The sequence below is a fragment of the Pseudoliparis swirei genome, chromosome 4, assembly GCF_029220125.1.
Source record: "Pseudoliparis swirei isolate HS2019 ecotype Mariana Trench chromosome 4, NWPU_hadal_v1, whole genome shotgun sequence".
Classification (NCBI taxonomy): domain Eukaryota; kingdom Metazoa; phylum Chordata; class Actinopteri; order Perciformes; family Liparidae; genus Pseudoliparis; species Pseudoliparis swirei.
The window spans coordinates 18,252,295-18,273,422 of NC_079391.1; the positions used below are offsets into that span (position 1 = coordinate 18,252,295).

The following is a 21,128-nucleotide window of genomic DNA, read 5'->3' on the forward strand; positions in this document are numbered from 1 at the left end:
TCAAACCATCTGATTAGAAGCTGTAAAACCCGATAACAGAACACGGTTAATGAGTGGCACAGATATGGCTTTGTGTAAGATAAACTGAATTTAATTGTTTGGAGAATTGAATTAATTTATTTCATTTTGTATTTTGCTTTTATATTTTAAATTCTAATCGTATCATAGGCCTATATGTTTGACTTTTTTTTAATATACAACTTTATTTCATATTTCCAGCAGCAGCCTGAAGATGAAGCAAACGAAAATCAGTGATATATACTTACTGGTATAATCTGGCAGACGTGGCATCATGAGCCCGGCGCGGAACCAGTGCTCCAGGGGCAGAGATCCCGCCATAGCAGCCGCCTTCAGGTGCTCCGGGTAGGTATGTGTTAGCTGCGTGAAGCCGGTGTATGCGAACGCGGGGTGCTGGCCGCCCAACGCGGATAACGGGTACATGGGTGCATGATACATGCCGGGAATTGAAGCAAGTCCTAGATGAGGGAGAGTTAGAACACCCGGTTTGTGGATTAATCCCTGAAGGTGTGCGGCCCGTGGGGACGGGGTGTCCGCGCGGCGGCAGGAGACCGGGCTGCCTGCGGGGCTGTCGCTGCTCAGACCGGAGGAGAGGTCTCGGCTCACGCGGTTGGTCTCATCAGCGAGCAAGGCGTCAATTCTGAAGTTTTTTGATTTTTCCATGACGGCTTCACTCAAAGAAAACAAAAACAAACAAACGTGTCAAGCTTGGCGGATGTGCACCTGTGCCGTGCGTCAGCGCGCAGACAGCGAATCCTCTTCCACTCACAAACTCATATGTTCTCCTTGTATTTTCAAAAAAGTTCAGGCTGGACGGAACAACACAAGTTATGCTATTCACAAATGAACATTAATACATGCTCAAAGTGTATGTTCACGACTGAAAATCACCGACTAAATGAGTGACGCGTGCATGCGCATTCCTCCATCTGTTTCCTGGAACTGTACCTGCATATGAAGTCACTCTGCAAAAGATAGGCTACTGTACGTCCGTCCTGGTGTTTACCACTAACTTCACAAGAGGGATGTGTCTCACTCCATCAGCCATCCTTCCTATGCAGGGCGCTGTGAGCTATAGGATTGGCTGGAGGCTGAGCTGCTCTGACGGGCCTCTAATCAGCTAATTACTCGCTCGTTTCTCCCCCCAGAAAGCATTCAGAGTGAGGTAATGTCCAACCCTTGTCCCGCCTGCAAACACCTTCAACTGCATCAAAGCGCGGAGGTACATTAGAAGATTAGGCGATTGTATTTCCAGTATCTATCTTACTGCCAGCTCCTATACTCACCACAGATTGCATCTACCTTGCAATATAATTACAGATAATTATATCCACCGCTTTGTCCAAACTAATTATGTTCTGCAAACATCCTCCACAACGTAGCAAATGACATTAGCTGTTTGTCAGCAGAATTGAGATTTCTGCTGCTGGGTGAAGTTTAAAAAAATAAAAAATAAAATGCATTTTCTCAAGTCCAGTATTTAAATCATTAATATTAATGGCTTTCTTCATTCTCATATACCAATGCCATTAAAGTTTACGAGCAGGAATTACACACAAACCATATAAAAGTGTAATGACTTGGCATGGGAGGCTATAAGTTAATTGGCCTTCTGCTTTAGGTGAACTAATGCCATTTTAAGACCTGAAGCAGTGGTGCATCAGTTAAAATGAAGTCTGTATAATTCTTTTCAATATGATCGCATGTCTGAGCTCTCCGTTATTTCACTGGCAAAAATAGAAACTAGCAATAATAATCGGCTTTAGCAGGATAACAACCTTAGTGCATGCAGACATGCACTAAAAAAATACGAATTAAGATAATGCTTCTTATTTGAGACCTTGTTTATATTGATAATCTGCATAATGATGCAAAAAATGTATACGACAATGATGCCCACCATTGATTCAACTTAAACTCAAAGAAGATAGCAATCTTTTAGAGAATGCAAATGTCAAAGATCTCCGTGCATGCCTATGAAACGCATAGCTTTTTAAATAAACTAAGAGTTGCAGCGAGGGCCTGTCAAGTCCCCCAACAACCCACAAAATAATAGCCTCTGATCGTTCATTGTCCAGATTTTTCAAATGTTGTTTAAAATATTCTATTTTTCTTCTGGAGGGGAATACTAATACTGCATCTTTTATCAATTTATTATTGACACATTTGTTGACCTAAAAGTAATCACATGAATGTGCTCAGACGTCTACACTTTCCGTGTTTATTAACGGCAAGCGGTTATTTGAGTTCTTCGACCATGTTGCAGTTCATCAATATTTCAAATGAGACATTTGTGTGAAATTCTTAAGATTGTCAAATTCATTCTTGAGTTATGGCCAGAAGTCCAGAGGTCACAGTGACCTTTGACCACCAAATAATATTCAGTTCAACCTTGAGTCCACATGGACCTTTGTGCTAAAATTAAAGAAATGTGCTAAATGCATTTCTGAGATATCCCATTCAAGCGAAAGATATGTACATGAGGTCACAATGACCGTGACCTTTGACCTCCTATTTTCATCTTAGAATTGAACCCTTTCACATGTGTTTAACCCTCCTGTTACCTTTCGGGTCAATTTGACCCCATTCAATGTTTAATGGCGGTGTTCCTTGGGGTCAATTTGACCCCAGGCTGTTTTTCACTGTGTCAAACATAAGAAATATCAACTTTTTTATATATTTAAAGGGCTATTTAGGTAGTCAACAAACAAACATAAAGTGCTTAAACTTGGGAAATAATATTAATTCTAATAATTTTCTGGAGGTTTTAATTACTGGGGTCAAATTGACCCCGAGGGTAAAATATGTTAATACATGTAAAGGTAACAGGAGGGTTAAGAAAGTTTATTGGAAAATATTTGGTTGGCAAAAAATGTCTTCTTCAGTGGTCAGTTGTACCTTCTCCGGTTACATGGTTGCAAAACAATAACTACAGGCTTCAAAACCGCAGCCCATCCAATGGGTGATGTTACGTCCATTTTATATATACTGTTTTCTAGTAATACATTGACTTAAGGCGTTCCTTAGATGTCACGAGAATGTGAAGGATGTGAGATCACAATGACCTTGACCGTTGACCTTCTACATTTAAGTAGTTAAAAATAGAGGTTTGTGCTAAGAATTGGATTCATGAACCGAACAGATAAAGTTAAAACATAATGCCTTCAGCTTTAACCGTCATTGGTGCTGAGGCTTAAAAAAAGAATAGAAAGTGTTGCCCTGCAGGTAGAATACACATCTTTTCCATGACGTTATTCTCCGACCTTTGTCTGTTATAATAAGGTATTTGAGGATCGATTTATGTTTTTTTTTTTATGCAAAAGTGTCAGGTTCACTGGTTCACTGGTTCACTTGTTCCAGTGTTCGGTTTTATTTGTCTTGAAGGCAAACTCTTGCTCAGTCAAAACAAAACATTTCAAGGTGATGGGCAATTTTTCTCCTGAGTTTTCAAGGCCCACATAATTTATCAAGAAAATATATGTCCAATACTTGCAGCCCTGCAGACACTATACGACGACATTGAATTTCCTCTAGAAATGAAATTCTAACGCTGCAGCTGTTTAGTCTCCAACATCAATTTGAAGGAGTTACCCCATGTGTAAATGGCTTCATCGGTTCTTCACTTGACACGCCTTCAATAACAAACAGCCAGTGCCGACGTCACAATGTTACACCTTACAGCTGCACCTCTAGCCTCCACCCAAAACGCCTCTAAATCGTGTCTCAGGAAAGAGATCCATTCAGCAGAAATGAATAAAAACCTATATAGCCTACCTGGGACGGGAGAATCTCCACAAGACCCCAACTCATGATATGTAATTGGCTGGTGCACGTGTACGTGAGCGCGCGCGATGTGGACCTTGAGAAAATTGGAGCTGTCTTGCAGGTCCCGCCCATCTCTCTCTCTCTCGCTCTCTCTCCCCTTCCCCAGTGTGGCTCTATGTCTCTCGCCCTCTGCTCTCTGCCAGGCAGATTACCGCCTGTCTCCGGCGCGCTGATATAGAGGTAATTTGCTTCAGGGAAATCAGCGCTGCTTTCTGCCTGTTTCTCTCAACCTCGGCCACCTCCAAAGCCTGGTTCCTTTGCTTTTATGATTTGAAAGTAATTTAAATAGCCTGGCCACGGGTGAACCCTCCACCGGGGCCTGTTGTGTTGACTGAGGCGCACATTAGATTGAATCCGTGCCCTGAAGGTGCGCACAGCTGAGCGGCGCTGCGCACACGGTGGCTCCTGGTGAAGAGATCCGATGGCGCTGCTACATGCTGTGCTATGCACGATAGAAAATATCAGCTATTTTTGACTTGACCCCGTGTGTCAATGAGCTTATGCGTTTAAATAGATGATGATAATATTAAATGAACACAACAACAAACAAATGACTTAAATGCATTGCAAATGTTATTTAGGTCAGAGAGCGACCATTTAGGTTCCCAGTATAACCTAAAACTTTAAATGATTCAGACTGATAAAGACAGAAAACACATAAATAAAACAGTAATAACATATGAAGAAATCAAACTAAGCACAACTTTATTCAGGAAATACATGTAGATAACAGATAGACTTAGACAATGAAGGTCTTGAAACAGTTACAAATCGGGACTACACTGCTTAGCGGATAATGAAATGCAGTGTTTCAAATCCCAACGTGCACGTTCAATTAATCAAATTGCAACTTAACTGACATGCAGTTAACCCAGGGATGTTGGGGGGGGGGGGGTGGGGGGGGGGGGTCCTGGGGGTGTGAGAGTTGTAATCCACTAACAGTCACCTTCCTGCGTGGTACAGGTGCATTAAGTGTCCTTGTGCGTTTGCTGGTAAAACCCTTCCTGCACGTCACCTCATTGCCATTCAACATTTAAAATGACAACTCAGAAACTGAGAAACATAACTCAAGTTTTCGAGATATTTTTTACTGTATAGTGTGATATTCCAAAGATATTTAAGTCAAGAATGTTTAGTCAGCGATGTGTCAGTCATCAGGTAAAATCTTAATTTGCCTAATAAGTTTTACGATAAATATAAATAAATAAATAAATATATATATATATATATATATAATTATATATATTGATCATTTAGGGGAAAACCTTTCAGAGGTCAGGGTACGCAACAGTCCAGCACGATGGGACCGGCCTGATTTACTGTGTTTCTGCTGACCCTTCAGCAGCGTGGAGTCAAGAACAACAGCATCAGAAAGACGCATCAGAAGAAAGTTTTATTTATCTTAACAGACACTTCTGGATAATCTAAACTCTCACAACATTCTTTCACACACATGTCCCTGCATGCACACGACCCCTTGAACCCTTCGCAGAACCTTCACACCGTGAGAAGACAATTGGTTCAAAGAGACCGCCAGCCCTTGACGTCGCACTACAAAGCCAGAGTTTATCGACGGGATGTGTAAACTTAGCGGCCAACGGGAGTTTACTGAAAACATTAAAGATCTTATCAGCAATTACAGGCATATTTTTCAATCATTACCACAGCCCTGAGACAGCCTGCCCATGTCCTTAAACTATTCCCTGTGTGCTCTTGTGCTCTCTGTCGTTGTGTAGTCACCACATTATCGACTCCCACTGGGTCACTGATCCTCGCTGGTTTATTTAACCACTGATAAGACTCTGTTGATAAGTGAAACTAAAGAAAGTTCAGGAGCTTTCAATTGTCCGTCTGATATCACGGCTCAACTAAAAACACGTCAACACCATTCAACAGACACAGATTCACTGTCATACATGTTGATGCATCACGATTCAACTTGCTCCGTGTGTGCACATTCCTGTGCATCTGCTCTCCCTTCACGTTTGTTGTGACACGTGTAGCTTTCAGGGCCGCTGTCCACGAGCACCAGTTTTCCCACAGGGTCCGGAGTACAACATCCGGACCGCGGCTGTGATAAATGGTTGGGTTGCACAATGGGCTTTCTGTGGATCCGTCCCCCCTGGTAAAGAGGCTAACTCCCACAGCGTTAATAAATCAGCTCACTTTCTGCCAGACCTTGAGACCAAAAAGGATGTTGTCTCATTAAGGAGATAGAGGTAATTTATTAGAGTTGTGCTTCTCTTCGCTGCCTTCGTAGACTGTTCCTATCATTTATTAACTAATATTGATCTTCGCCATATGACATCGGCCCACTGGATGTGACTCTCCTTCTGTCCGTCTTTGCTCCTGTGGTCTCTTGGTGCTGGTGGAGGACACATGAAGATGTCTACTGAGCCTGAAACATTTTCTTTTTGTAAAATGTTCATTTTCCAGTTGTGCAGGAGGAGCTACGAGGACAGTAATGAAGATATGTTGTATAGAGCAAAAACAATGCCAAAGTCCATTTTCACAATGCCCCTTATGAATAACCACTGTATAGATGTTATGTTGTTTAGGTACAGGAAAAAACATTCACATCAGCCTCTGAGTTGTAATTTAGAGTCGGTCATATGTTTAAAAAAATACAATATATAACTTATTAATCATTAATTGAGCTCATTTCAAAGTAGCTACTGTTTGTTTATATCTGATTTCACTTATTAACGGACCATTCCAAATACATAACACAACAGAAGTAGGTGATTAAGCCTATTTATCTTGTGTGAGTGCAATGCCAGAATACTGTCTTGGAATACTGGAATAATGCAGGTTGCCACGCAATGGACATAACGGGAGGTTTTCCTTATTTGCTCATTCTGGCTCCTTTGCGTTAACGCAGCATGATGATGTGATGAGTTATGATGCCGGACAGAGGAGAGGCTGGCGCTGGTCTGAAGCCGGCCCTGAGAGCCGTAACGCCAAGAGAGGCGTCACCTCAGAAAATGCTTCTAAGGGTCGTCTAAAAGGTCAGTTCCAAACTATGTGTAGCCTAACAGATTCCTAATGAGGTCAAGTCTGCATCCCCACATCCCCAATCCTGAGGCAAGAACCGGCTCACATTTGGTCGTCTGGTACCAGAAGCAAATGTCCCGACAATCGGCCGATTGGACTCTGGTGGATTAGGATGTTTATTCAGAAAAAAACATTTATTATAACTTTGAATCCCTCAGTGCAACATGGTGCTGCTGAAGTATCCAGATGTATTGTGTTACAGTCAATAACACTGTATTAGATAATAAATAAATATAAAACAGATACATTCTTGCGTGTTAAGATATCTGAAGAAATTCATCGAGTTGGTCTCTTTGGTGTGTTGATCTACTAATCTCACCTCTCATTTTCGCTCCCTTACACATGATTTTAGTCAATCAATGGCCGTTTATTAAAGTGGACACAACTGATGAACCACAATAGAAGCAGAACAAATAAAACAGCAAAGGGTTCAGAGTCTGCTCAATATCTAAATTAGGGGATTCCAACCGTGCGACTTTCCAATCTCTTTCCCAGCTCACCTGTTTATATTTTTCCACACTGGAACAAAAGCTTCCTTTCAACATAATCTGATCTAGTGTCAGTTTTATGACCATTTAATGGGTCCTTCCACCTAACAGCCCCGTGTTTTACTGTCACCCATACAAGGGGCCCATTGTGCAGATACATGGGAGATAGGAGATAAATGCACCTTATCTGCCACAACAAGACATCATTACTTGCACCATGCTATCTCACTCTCCCTCTCCGCCATGCATTATCTGGCCACTGATGAGGATATTCAGAGCCATCAAGTGCTTTGAAGATGTCCGCCAGTTGGATGTTTGCTCTCTCAGTTTCCCCTTCTGCAGATCAACTCAGTTTCAACTGTAGAAAGTGAGCATAATGTCATTTAGCCAAAGTGTGCTTCCTAAAATGACATTTAATGTGCACGTAATTGCTACTTTGGGGATGAGGCTTTCCGCTGTGAGGAAAGAGCCCACAGCCGTTAGCACTCAGGTAATGTCTTCTTATTGCCCAATTTACCTGTAAACACTATACCCAAAGGTTACTAAGATGAGAAAGACAGTGGGGTCGATATCGTGAACAAGACATAGGTAGGTTTCTTTTTTAAGTTAAAGCAATTCATCCACTTGCAGTAAATGTATTAACAAAATATCAAGTTTGTCCGCAAAGTGTTTTGGTTATTTTTCATTGCCTCGGCTTGACCAGCAGTCGACTGATTAATACGGCTGCTTTCAAACAGAAGAGGTTGCTGAGAAATGTTTCTGTTTGAGGCAAGCTGGCAGCTAATTGGATGCACGGCCATCACATTTTGTACAGACGTGTATGTACTCCTAATGACTTAAGAGTTTTGACTTCACCGTATAGCGCCAACTACAACTATTGGATGGATTATCATGACATTTGGTATAGTACACATATAATAGTGACTTTCAGTTTGTGTACTGCTGTTTTTTAAGCCTCTAGCTCAGCATTTTGGACGTTGCTATTTTGTGGAGCGACATACAACCGAACTCTTAATACGACTTATCTTTCTCATTGGCTTTTCAAACCTGGTTAACATAACTGGGTAATCTTTACTGCAGAAAATAATGGCCTTGATGCTACCTGATCTTCCTCATGTAAATCCAGTATTTTCTTGCTTTTTAAAAAACATAATCTCGCTGTCCTCTTGTGTGCACAGAGCAGCAACTAATCCACTGCCGAGGAAAGAATATATAAACGAACGAGAAACTGCGAAAGAGAAAGTCCTGAGCGCTGGTGATTGTGGGGACAGACAGGAAATAGGATTCAGCATTAGTAACATTTTGAATAAGCAGATTTAAAGAATCTCAAGGTTTCTTTATCACTTTAAGAACATGCTGTGAGCCGTGTGTGAAGGACCATACACATTAGAAAACACATTCAATCACACATCAGCCTAATCTTTTAAGCAAATGAGTCTCTTCGTGGTAATGCTAGTAGTGCCACCTCCCATCAGGTAATTTCCAGTTCTAACGCAGTCAATATAAAAAATAAACTTAAAAAAAATAATTTAAATGAATTGATCAGTCTCTTGACTTTGTCAATAGACTAATGGAGCCTCCTAAAATCTGTCAATCTATGAAATTGTGGCAGATGTAAATCACAGCATTGTGGTGTATTTTAATGGCTCTCAATTGATCAAAACGTCGTCAGGTGTGACAAAGTGCGGTCAGTTCAGCTCCTTTAGTAAAAGAGCTCTGAGGCAGTGACAGAACAGTGAAAATACCCTCACAGACAAATCTCCATACATTTAGCTTCATTTTATAGGTGACAAAATTAGATCTGAGTAAATTGGGTTCAGCCTTTTTTTTAAACTTTCAATAAATATCCAGTCCTGAAAGAGACACTGTTGTATTTTTCAGATTTAAGCCGAGATTCCCAGTACAGCATACAATGCAGAGACTTTGAGGGAACAATGGAAGTTTTGATACAATCATCTCTGTCTCATCGCCTCACCTCGCCTTTTCTTCACCACTTTGTTCATTCAATTTGTCTGTTTATGGCTAAAGGGAGCAAGGTCAGGGAACTCATCCCTCTCTGTCAGTGTGCTAATTGGTTTGAATAAGCTGCCCCTCCTCCCGATAAACTATGTGCTCAATCTTGACGGTAGCCTAAATCCTTTTTAGTCACTCTGTAACAAATAACGAGAGAAGGACAAATTCACCATCACCAAATAAGGAAGTGCTTCTCAAGACTCAAACAGTCATGCCTTAAGTCTAATCCGTGCTTATTTTGTATCGGTAGAGAGAAACAAAAACTCAAAGATGGTATTGCTTAATTATTTTGGGACCATATTAAAATAAAGACTTTTAAATCAGATATTAGAAAAGTTGTGCAGATATCCTCCAGGTGTTTCTACAACAATTACTGTAGTTGTTTATTAAATGAATACAACCGATAATTGGCTAACGTCCAATGTATGCCTTTGTGTATTGGATGCATAGACTTAATACAATGGGCGTGTAAGGCCCGGTTCCATTTCTCCTCTGTCTCCTGTGTCTCCTCTCTCATAATTGTTTCATTCCCTTCACCTGCCCTCAGTCACTCCTCTGTCTCCTTGATTAGTTAATTCCCTTCACCTGCCCTCAGCCACTCCTCTGTCTCCTTGATTAGTTAATTCCCTTCACCTGCCCTCAGCCACTCCTCTGTCTCCCTGATTGTCTCATGCTGTACACCTGTTTCCCCCCTATATATTGTGCCAGGCTTTACCTTGTCTCCTGTTGGTTTGTTTTCTTTAGCTCTGTCTCATAGTGTCTCTGTTTTGATCGCTCATTCCTAGTCTTTGGTCGATGGTGATTCCTAGTTTATTTGTAGCCGCTATCGAGCCACAGTTTTTATGTTTAGCTTTTTTTGGAGTAAAGTCTTTTTGCTTTAAACCTGGAGTCCAGCCTGTTCTTCCGCTCCTGTGACAGGGCGGACATAGTCGCAGTGACATTCCCCGTTGGTTTTGTAGATTGTGGTTTTAAAGTCTCAAGTTTGGTATTTTGGCCGTCGCCATCTTGGTTTCTAGTAATCATTGAACGGAGGTTACCATGTTTGGACTGCAAAAGAGTAACACCGTGGTAGAGACACTGTATACGGCTCTGGTAGCAACATGTCCATCACAAGGTAGCGCTGCCCTAAATCATACCTTGCTTTATTGTGTATTTTACTATAAATGCAACCATAATTCACTAAATAAACAGCATTCTGAATTGAAGACTTGAAACTATAGCGTTTGAGAAGATAGTCATTGTTTATTTAGGTCATAAATCAAGTAATAAGTAGGGTCAATTTCTCAAAGACTATAAAACTGTACTTCTTTTTGCAACTTCATCTTTTGTCCAAACAAATTACTTGGTTGGACAAAAGTTCTAGGCTGTGAAAGTTTTTTTTCAATGGCCAAGCTTTTAATGTAACATTAATCTAAAGCTTCTGCGATGTATCCTGAGGATGACTTTTTTCTGAAATTTGCTTTAATGTATCAATGTTTCCTTTAAGTGGTTGTATAAACACATATTTGTACCAATGTACACTATTGCCAAGGTTAAGATCTTTCTGACCTTCATACACTTAATAAGTCATAACCTCAACAAAAAAAGAAAGAATTTGCTTGTATTTATATTAGGGCTGTCAGCGTTAACACGTTAATCTATGTGAATAAATTGGCCGCGTTAACGCACTAAAATATTTTAACGCAATTAACGCAACTTTGTTTACTTCCGGTGTTCGTTGAAGTTTTTACACTCAAACCGAGTGTCAAGCCGCGGCAGTACGGTTTAACACTGTTTCCGTTTTTAAAACAAGTATTTCCCCGCGAAAATAAGAAGCAGAAATCAGTTTAACTCGTGGATGAATCAGTCGGGTTTGCTCCTGCTCCTCCTTCCTCCCGTCTCCCCATCTGATACACAGAGGAACGGAGGGGCGACGTGTCGGGTGACGCGGCGCGGAAAGAACGCGACACACGAAACCTTCAACGTGATTGGTCAATCCGTTTGTCTGTCAACATTTTTGGAAAAGAACAACCAATGAACACTCAGTAAATCACAAAGGACCTCCCACCTCACGGGTGAGGCTCTATAGCAGCCTGTCAGTCAGAGAGCAGAGAACACGGCACGAGGACAAGAGCCTCATTGAATAGAGCTGAGATTGTTCTGGAATGTTTGATGTATAACACGTGGGTATGTGTCATATGAAAACGCCTTTAAAAGGTGAATTTAATTTTTTGGGTAAAATGTATAAAATGCCCCCAGCCTCCAGAGGGTTAACGTGACATATGTGAATGTCAGTCAGTCACCAAGGCCACTGGTTCTGCTGTTCAGTGTTAAAGATGACAGGACCAATGGGGTCTCAATATACTTCTTTTTTTTTTACTAATCTGATGTTTCACTGAAGAAACAATTTATCATCCACAATATTAAATACCTCGCTGGCACTTTATAGGTAGGAGCCTCTTTGAAACACAGCTCTGTGTGAAGTTTGGTCTTTAAAAAGAATGAACTTTTAACTTTTAATTGCGATTAATCGCGATTTCAAAATGTGCGATTAATTAGTTAATCTTTTTTAATCGATTGACAGCCCTAATTTATATATAATTGTTTCAATTTACCTTAGCACTTTTACAACGCTTATTTTATTCTAAATATTTTGCATCTTTGATATTGTGTTTGCCTTTGCTTGTGGTTCTTAGTGTCTTTTGGTGTTTTTGTGCCTTAAAGTAAAGCACTTGAGTTGTGGCCCAAAATGAGTCCGTGGAACTAAATCACATGTTTATTGACATTTGGTTTTGTTCAAATATCCTTATGAGGTGATATTCTGTTTGCTCTTGGTGCACTGAAGAGTTCAATATCAGGAAATGTTACAGATGTGCCAAGCTGGGTACTGCTCAGAGAAAATCTAACTGAGGAATTAGAAATACCATAATTGGCCGACCGGTCAGAGGTTTTGAAAAGCCAAAATGACGAAGCGGTCACAAAGTGATCAGTCTCCTGCTCTCTCTCACTGTGCCAGCCCAACACACAACTTCAGTCACTGATTAGAACATCCACGTCCTGCTTTTCACAGCGCGATCGCAAGCAAAGCACATTCCAATAGATGTAATGCTGCTACCAGTGTTGATTGAGGTGGTTCCTGTTGTCAAAAGCAGTAACGTTTCCACATGTGTCGTGTCACCAGAGTCCCTTGAGAAAAGCTCTCCTTTCGCTGCAGCAGGGTCTGAGAGTCTGCATCGCTTAGTCCTGGTTCTGGTTCTCCCGTGCCTCTGCGCGCCCGGGTAAACCGCCTTGGCCTCCAGCATCATGTTGGTGTTTGCCTTAAAATGGGACCAGCAGAGCAGCAGGTGAAGCTCCTGGCCGGAGGAGGAGCCGCTGCTGACGTTGAGCTCTTCACCTCACAGCCGGACCTCCGAATGAGAGTTGACAGCGGCAGCAAAGCCGGATCTGCCCGCGGTGGATTCTGAGCTTAAGGAATTTCGGGTGAACATGTATGATTGTCTGATTTCACACAGAATCTGACTCCATGAAAAATATGACTGATTAAGGATTATGACTCCATCAGAGGTAAAGGAGGTGTCACGAATTCTCCACATTAATAGGAGTATTCATCCTGCCTGCTTAATTAACTCTCCTGTCTTTCCAGAGCCTGTTGTCCTCACCTGATTGTCCCTCATTCCCTTCACCTGGTCCTCACGCCCATCTCACCTGCAGCCCATCCCCTCATTAGCCCCTCACTATTGAGCGCCCTCACTTCCACTTGTCCTCTGCCAGATTGGCTTGTGTGTCATTGCCAAGCTTTCCATTATATTCTAAATATTAATTCTGATCTGCCTGTTTGCCTGCTGACCCGACTTTGGATTTGTTGCCCTATTGGACGGACCACCCGGGTTTGACCCTGCCTGAATTAACAAGTAAAGATCCTCCTCCTGCATTCCTGTTTCCGAGTCGTGCTTTTGGGTTCAACCTGTAACACTCACACGAGGAGTTCAAATGATGTTCCTTTAGAGAAACAAAGTCTGCACAAGGAGGTCAGAGTGGGTGGATGGGTCAATAAAACATCAGACATTCTCATTGGAGACAGCTGTTTGTTTGACTGTTTCCCACCCAGAGACAGGCTTTCTTTTAACCTTCACTACAATTGTTCTCTCACCTCAACAACGTGGTTATTACAAACTACCTACTTGTTGTTAAATGCGTTAAAGACCACCAGCTAAAAATACACATGAGAGTGTGTCCATAAACTGTGAAGTCCCTGCTGGATGTGGTTACGTAGAGATGCAACAGAGCACACTTGTGACCACACACATCAGTGATGCATGTGAATGTTTCAACCAGAGGAGGAAGTGAAACTCATTTTCAGACTACTATTTAAAGATTCAAGATTCAAGATTCAAGATTCAAGATGTTTTATTTGTCACATACACACACAGGGTGTGCAGTGAAATGAAAGTGGCAATGCTCAGCAGGAATGTGCAAGGGCAACAAGTACACACTATTTACAATAAAAAACAACAATATTTACAGTAAGTGTGTGTGTGTGTGTGTGTGTGCCTAAGAGGGGCAGTTGTGTGGGTCTATGTGGGGGTCCTGGTGAGGTCGGAGTTCACAATCCTGATGGCCTGAGGAAAGAAACTCCGTCTCAGTCTCTCTGTTCTTGCAGCGTGACTACGGAGGCGCCTGCCTGACCGCAGCAGCTGAAACAGTCTGTTGTTGGGGTGGTGAGGATCCTTCATGATCCTGCCGGCTCTGGTTCTGCACCTCCTGGTGTACAAGTCCTGCAGGGTGGGGAGTGTAGTTCCAATAGTGCGCTCAGCCGAACGCACTACTCTCTGCAGAGCCTTCCTGTCCTGAGCGGAGCAGTTGCCAAACCAGGCTGTGATGCTTCCTGTCAGGACGCTCTCTACAGCTCCAGAGTAGAAGGACTGAAGGATCCTCTGGGAAACTTTAAATTTCCTCAGCTGCCTGAGGTGGTAGAGGCGCTGCCTTGCCTTTCTCACCAGAGTGTCTGTGTTTGTTGACCATGTCAGATCCTCGGTGCCCCTATCTTAGTGACGCTTCAGTCTTCCAGACTAAATAATTAAGAGGAGCAGTGATCAATGTGGTATTAATCATCTTATTTAAAGAAAACCAATGGACATGTCATTAGCTGTGAACCTCGGGGTCAACAAGTGTTTTACCCAGACCAGAGAAAGACTACTGTAGTATGATGGGTGTTAAGTGCTTCCCCCAGCTGTCTGAAGTTAAGATATCAATATGGATTGCTGACAAGAGGTTGGATTAAGATGAGAGAAACATGAACATGAAGAACGTAAGAGCCTAGTTCATCTCCATTCTGTCTGCAAGTTCTCCCATTAAATACCAGACGTGTGCGATGTTTTCAAAACTAACTGAATGTGCCTTTAATGTCCTTCATTTTCCTTTTCTTTCTCATTCGTTCCCTCTTGTGTTCCCCTCTCCCCGATGCTGTTTGCTGGCCTTGACAATGCAGCATTATGGAAATAAATTGTTCCATTAGGTGCATTGTGTTCTGTCATCAGGCCAACAACACTGGGTTATTAATGGACACGGCCTCCGCTTTGATTAAGACTAAAGATTTATGAAAAAACACGTACCCAACATACTTTTCGTTACACCTCACAGAAAATGACCTCATGAAGGTCACCAGACTGGCACCTAGTCTGTTGTTTGAACTCTACATGACCATTTTCTCCTGTGGTCACTGATATTCTCGGTGGTCAAGTCAGAGTAGTATACAGTAGTCAAACTATAACATGCAAAAGACTGTCAGAACTGTCAGGTGAAGCCATTTCAATATCTCCACACATGAATTAGACTTTTATTTGATTATTTGTTTGTGAACGTTTGAACGTTTACGGTGAACTGTAAAATATATATACTTTCCATTATCTCCAATGCCAGATAAACAAGTTATAATGGCTCTGTGAGGCGGCAAAAAGGCATCACCCTTATGTTTTGTTTAACAACAATGGTGATCTTGTAAAGCCAGCTGCTTCTTTTGAAGATTGTGATATGTTTTTAAGCTTACTTTGTGAGAAGGTTCAAAGTAGCAAAGCTTTCATAATGCCCTTTTACGTCAAACTCAACTGCATTCTGGAGTGAATTGACCCCTATTTCACTGAATAATGTGCTTGACATTGTGTCACTTTTCTCCTCCTGTGGCGTTGACGGTCTACCCCACAGGCATGTCAAAGAAGTACGAGAAGTCACTGCCTCTTATCTTACCTTTCCCGACACAACGTTTAACGATGACAAGATGGACATCCATAATACCTGAAAAGGAAGAAAGCCTGAACTGATTACATGAGAGTCTATACAGCAGAGTTAGTCAGAGCTGGCAATAGTACCTATGATCGGCCTTCGTTAGAGGGGTGAGAATTGGCAAAGAGTCGATTTCTCGACAATAGTTTGTAAGCGACCGCCAGGCTTTTGATAAACACTTAACGAAGAGTGTTACCCCCATTCTGGCCCACTTCATTGGATCCCTGTACTTTAGGGATTCAGTTTAAGATTCACATTCAACGTCCTCATGGCAGAAAAGCCTCAAATATTTCTGAACCCAATACTAAGCACCAACATCATCTAAATTTCTCACAGTTCACCCTCAAAACAAAGAGATTGTAGCTCCAACATCATACGGTTGCCTAAAACTCCCCGTCAGCTTTTATTGCCGTGCATTTTTATCCATTTTCTGTTTGTGATTTGATTTGTCTTTTAATTCCGCTTCGTTTGTGCCACCAGGTAGCCTCCCTGTTTCAGCTCCATTGGTTTTCATGCTGAGTACCACTATGCATTTTCATTCATAACAGTGAAGCACTTTGATATTGCTGTTTTTGAAAAGTGATTTATAAATAAAGTGTAGTTGCTGAACTCAAAAGCACAGCTGAGGCTGATGGGAATTCCACTAGTTTAGCAGGTAATGTGGTCATAAAATAAAGTATTAGAAAACAATAATGTTGACCCAATGATGGCGTTCGATGAAAAGTCAGAGATCACCAAAGCCAGTCAAATTAATCCTCTGGGGATCATGAATGTCTGGACCAAATTCATTTAAAATAGTAGTTTGTTTCAGCCTGAAGGCGGAGAAAGCAACTTCCAAATGTAGAAGAAGATGATTCTCACAGATCGAAGATTGAACGAGCGAAAATGAAGTTTTTCGTTACAGTTACTCATACTATTTCAATATCTGTATCTTTGCCCATTTAGCTAGTATCATACAGGAATTCCTTCTCCACAACACAGGTAGACAGGTGTGTGTGTGTGTTTGTGTGTACAAGTGTGACTGATCCAATTTATCAGGCCAGTTAACCCTTGGCAGCAAGCAGTAATACGGAGCAGGAGACCATGGGGGATGCAGGCACTCGCTCTAATTAAATCCTCCCCTCCACCCACCCACCCACACCTACACAGACCGCCTCCCCTCCTCCGGCAAGAGAGACTCTGACCTTCCAACCCAGCCTCCCCCATCCCGACTGCCTGCATCTCCCACCTCAGCTCTGTAAACTGCAAAGTGACACAAGGAACGGGAGTTTACGCCTCAATCTTTAATGTCACCTACAGTACTAAGCTTAATGAAAGACAGTTCTTGTCACATTATAAATGAGGTTTTAAAGCCACGAGAACCCAAATAAACACAAATTAACGGGATCAAATGATTATGCTCTTAGAAATTGTGGCCTCAAAGTGAAACAGGAACATTTGTGTTCCTCTCCTCACATTGATTCATTTGAGTTTTTTGTCGTTTGAACTATTTGCTTTCCCAGGGCAGTTGAGCTAATCGACATATGATGATGATGTTTTCCCCCTTTCAACTAGTATGACTTCACTGAGCTGTTGACTTTCCTAATCCGGCCTGTTTTCAGTGCGACCGGCATATGATCCAAATGCTGACTCAAAATAAACGTGTCCTTCCTTCGCTTGTGAAGTAATGTCGGTGAATAAAGTAGCATTAGTGTGAATAAGTATTTGCACTGGTGTGAAGGCGCACAGCTGGCTTTTGTGTGGCACGCCGAGTTCAAAAGCGGGTTAAGAGCAGGGTGATCCGTCTGGCTGACAGCATCAAAGCAGCTGGCATCATTAATACAGTCGCAGGCCGAGGCGCAGTCGCCGCGGCTCCGCCCACTGTTTGTGAAGGTTACACATGAACTTGCATGTACGTACAGGTACTCGTGTTTGCGTGAGGGCAGAACTATGCACAAGTTAGAGGAATAAATCAAGTCAAACGGTCATTCTTTTCTTCTTCTTCTTTTTTTCTTGTATTAATAGTGATATTTATTTTCTGGGCCCCTTATGAGTTTGGTGATATTTGAAGCAAAGTTATGATTTTATTTACACAAAGTATAACATTTATCAGCATGCAAATGTTTAGCTTTCCTCAAAAAGTGATGAATGTCAAATGATTTCTCTGATTTTTTGGCTGACAATGTATGACATTTACTGTATACAAGTTGGTACTCTGATCCTCTATTTATTAAATGTATGCCCTGAAGATTAAATGTAAGGAAATGAAAACTAATTTATGTCTGTTAAAGGAAAAATATACAATTCCTTTAAAATGGAAAGATATTTAAATCCTAGTGAATAAGGAGACGTCTATCAGTTTGGAACTAGTAAAACTGACTCGTAAAGTTGAGCATTTTTATATGGTTGCTTCCTACAAATTATGACTGTGTGAATGACGATGACCAGACAAGGATTGGTGCTACTCAACTGAAATGAGCAAAAGCCAGAAAGAGGTATCGTTGGTTTATTTTGCATCTGCTGCAACACGAATATGACAGGAGCGGCCTCTGGGGTTTGTCCAAAGGGGTTCTGGGAAATGTGAGAAATTAAAACCCCAAGAATAAAGGTTTTAAACGGCAAACGTGCCAAAAGATAATATTATTTGCCACAAATTGAATTGCACTAAACATATACAAATATTTTTTGCTTGCCGTTTCAATTAATTTGCAAAAAACAAACAGAGACAAATTAAATTAAAATCTGTTGCAGTTGGACGATCCGGATTTATTTACCGACAAAAGCGTTTGGACAAAAGTGAATCTTCTAACACAAACGATGGATTCAGGTTGTTTACTAGATTTGTATTCCACCTATTTACATAATACTAGAGATACCAGTGTGTGTGTGTCTCTGCATGCATGCAGATAAAGGGTCACGTCAACATCTCATTTATGTAATGGCTCCACATTTATCTCACCATGACATGACTGACAGGTGGAAATGACATCACTAACATTTAAATTGTTGTCCTCTCTGCAGAGTAATACATCCTAAGTGATGCATATTCCGCAAACAAGCTATTTCTACACTCATCTACACCATCTTTACTCCACCTTTCTCACACACACACACACTCACACACACACACTTCAATCCCTCTCTCGCTTTCTGCGTTACATTTAACTGTCCCCCACAACCTCACAGTGTCACCACGCTATCCAATTGGCATAATTGCGCCGGGTCAGATGAAAAAGAGACCTATAACAATCAATGCAGGTGAAATAAAAAACAGCTCCGCATTATTACTTTTGTCCTTTTCCAACGTCAACCAATGCCCCTCCCCGACATCAGTTTTACAGACTGAGGCCGCTGCATTTATTTTAGGAGAAAATTTGACATCTCAGAAGGAAAAACGGAGGGACACGAGTAGGTAAAGACGGAGGAGGAGGAGGAGGAGGCGGCTCAGCAGTATCAGTGCTGAGATAGATGAGATGTGACAGGCTGCCACTCTTCTCAGCAACTTCTCATCAGCATGACACAGCTGTCACAGCCCTATTTCAGGAAAATGAAACGGCCTTACGGTAAACTGGCCTGCCTGGAGGGAGGGGCTGGAGGAGAGAGAGAGAGAGAGAGTGTGTGTGTGTGTGTGTGAAAATGAATCAGCTTGGAGTATGCAGATGGCTTTCTGCTTCTCTCCTCCCCCAATCTGTTCCCCTCCTTCGAGCACCATCCTCTCCTTTTGACATGGTAATGGCTTCAAATTGATGAAGACACTTCACTCATTCAGTGACAACTCCACTGGCAAGCGACATAAACACTTCTTCCACGCCTCCTCGTCCATCACTCATGAAGCCCCTTCCTTCTGCCGTCCTGGCATTGCCTGAGCGGGAAGTTGTTCAATCAGCTAATTTGCTCTCTGGCCACCGTTAATGACCGCACCACCTCTGGATTATCTTGTCATCCCATCCTCTTAATCAGCACTGACAAACTGCTCATCAAACTATTAGCATCCATTTGCCTTTTTCATGCTTCACACATCTCATAAGCCAGTAATTATAACTAATCAGTTGTGCCCGATTTCCCTCCTTCATGGACGGAATAGAAGCGATAAGAAGTAGCGTCCGAGACCGCAGCGCTCAAAGCACTGCAAGGAAACATCTTCACAACTTTGGCCAAGCGTAGAGGCATGTTGGCAAATAACTAAGTGATTTCATGATCTGTGCCGCAAATAAAACGTTAAATTGTTCTAATCTTAAAGATTTCTTTATCATTTTATCAATCCGAGAATATATATTTTGAGTATTCTGTTGCGACCCTAACGTAGAGGTCAGATGGTCAACAATGTATTTACTTAAGAAAAATGTACTTCAACAGGCTTAAACATAAACTACTGTAAGTATAGAAGTCAGTTCAAACGAAGGAGGTATCTCTATCAAGCACTGTGAAATTCAGCAATGGGTAAAGAAATCTATGCGCTGGTTTGTGTGATTGAGGTAAAACTAGAACTAGAAGCATTTGACTTTTGAGTTTAAGATTTGGTCTGGGCTGTTTAAGCCAACGTTGCTTCCTCAGCACCACCGTGCAGCACTTTCACTGCAGGTGAAAGAGTTGTTATGTCTTCAGAAGAATGAGTAACATCCAACTGACCTTACACGACAAATAAAAACTATCGACCCCCCCTTCCCAACACCCACTTTAAAAGACTTATTGTGGAGCTCCATTTCATCTAATCACTTGGCAAAAGAGTCCACGGTCTAAATAAAGAAGGAATAAATAAAAAAGTCCCCGAGCCAATGTGTTGCTCTCACCTTTGTAGATGAAATTACCCGAAAAGCTGTTACAAATCAATATAATCAATGCAATCAGCTAACTGACACAAGCAATCTCCTGCCAGTAAGTAAAACACCCCCGGTGGAGATATTTCAATCTCTCGTGCCATAATTGCACCCAAGGGCGACGTTAGGGTGTAGCATTCTGTACACTTAATGAAATGAGTGAGCTCTGTGGACAGGGTGGGTTGCCCATCTCACAGAGAACGGATAGGTCTGGCCCCGAGCCAGTAATTAAGGCAATACCTTTCCTGATTACGCCAATCCACCTTAATGAACTCATTATGCATTTTAACCCAAACACTCCCATGGATTAACGAGCTCAAAGAAAGGCCCTGGACGGAGAGAACGGTTCGATCACAAACACAAGTCATAACTCCTCCACTCAACGAGGCAGACGTAACGTCCATATTTCTCCCTCTTTCAGCAGCAGCCAAGGCTAATTTGGACTTGAGTGACAGCAAAAGTTCTGGGTCTGCATACATAAAGCTTTAAGGAAATAGAATCGCGTGTCTGGGAAGAAACTTTACTGGGCGACTTTACAAGGTCCCACAGGATCCATGTCGGAATTCACTGTTAGTGAGGAAACTTTTCTACGTTCATTTTGCACAGATAAGCCCACACGCTCACGCCATGCATGGGCCATGAAACATATGTGTCAAATGATTTAAAGAGACCTGGG

The 21,128-nt window shown here is 41.8% G+C and overlaps 1 protein-coding gene across 3 annotated transcripts in view; it reads right to left on the reverse strand.

Moving 5' to 3' along the window:
- The window catches only part of stk16 (serine/threonine kinase 16), a 32,906-nt gene that overhangs the window by 2,395 nt on the left and 9,383 nt on the right, over nucleotides 1–21,128 (reverse strand). For 2 of the 3 annotated variants that reach the window (XM_056412954.1, XM_056412952.1), the window contains exon 10: nucleotides 267–476. In XM_056412954.1, coding sequence (XP_056268929.1) covers nucleotides 267–476 — 210 coding nt within the window. Of the gene's footprint in view, nucleotides 1–266; nucleotides 477–21,128 lie in introns of those variants that run through there. The other variant, XM_056412953.1, reaches the window with a different exon arrangement.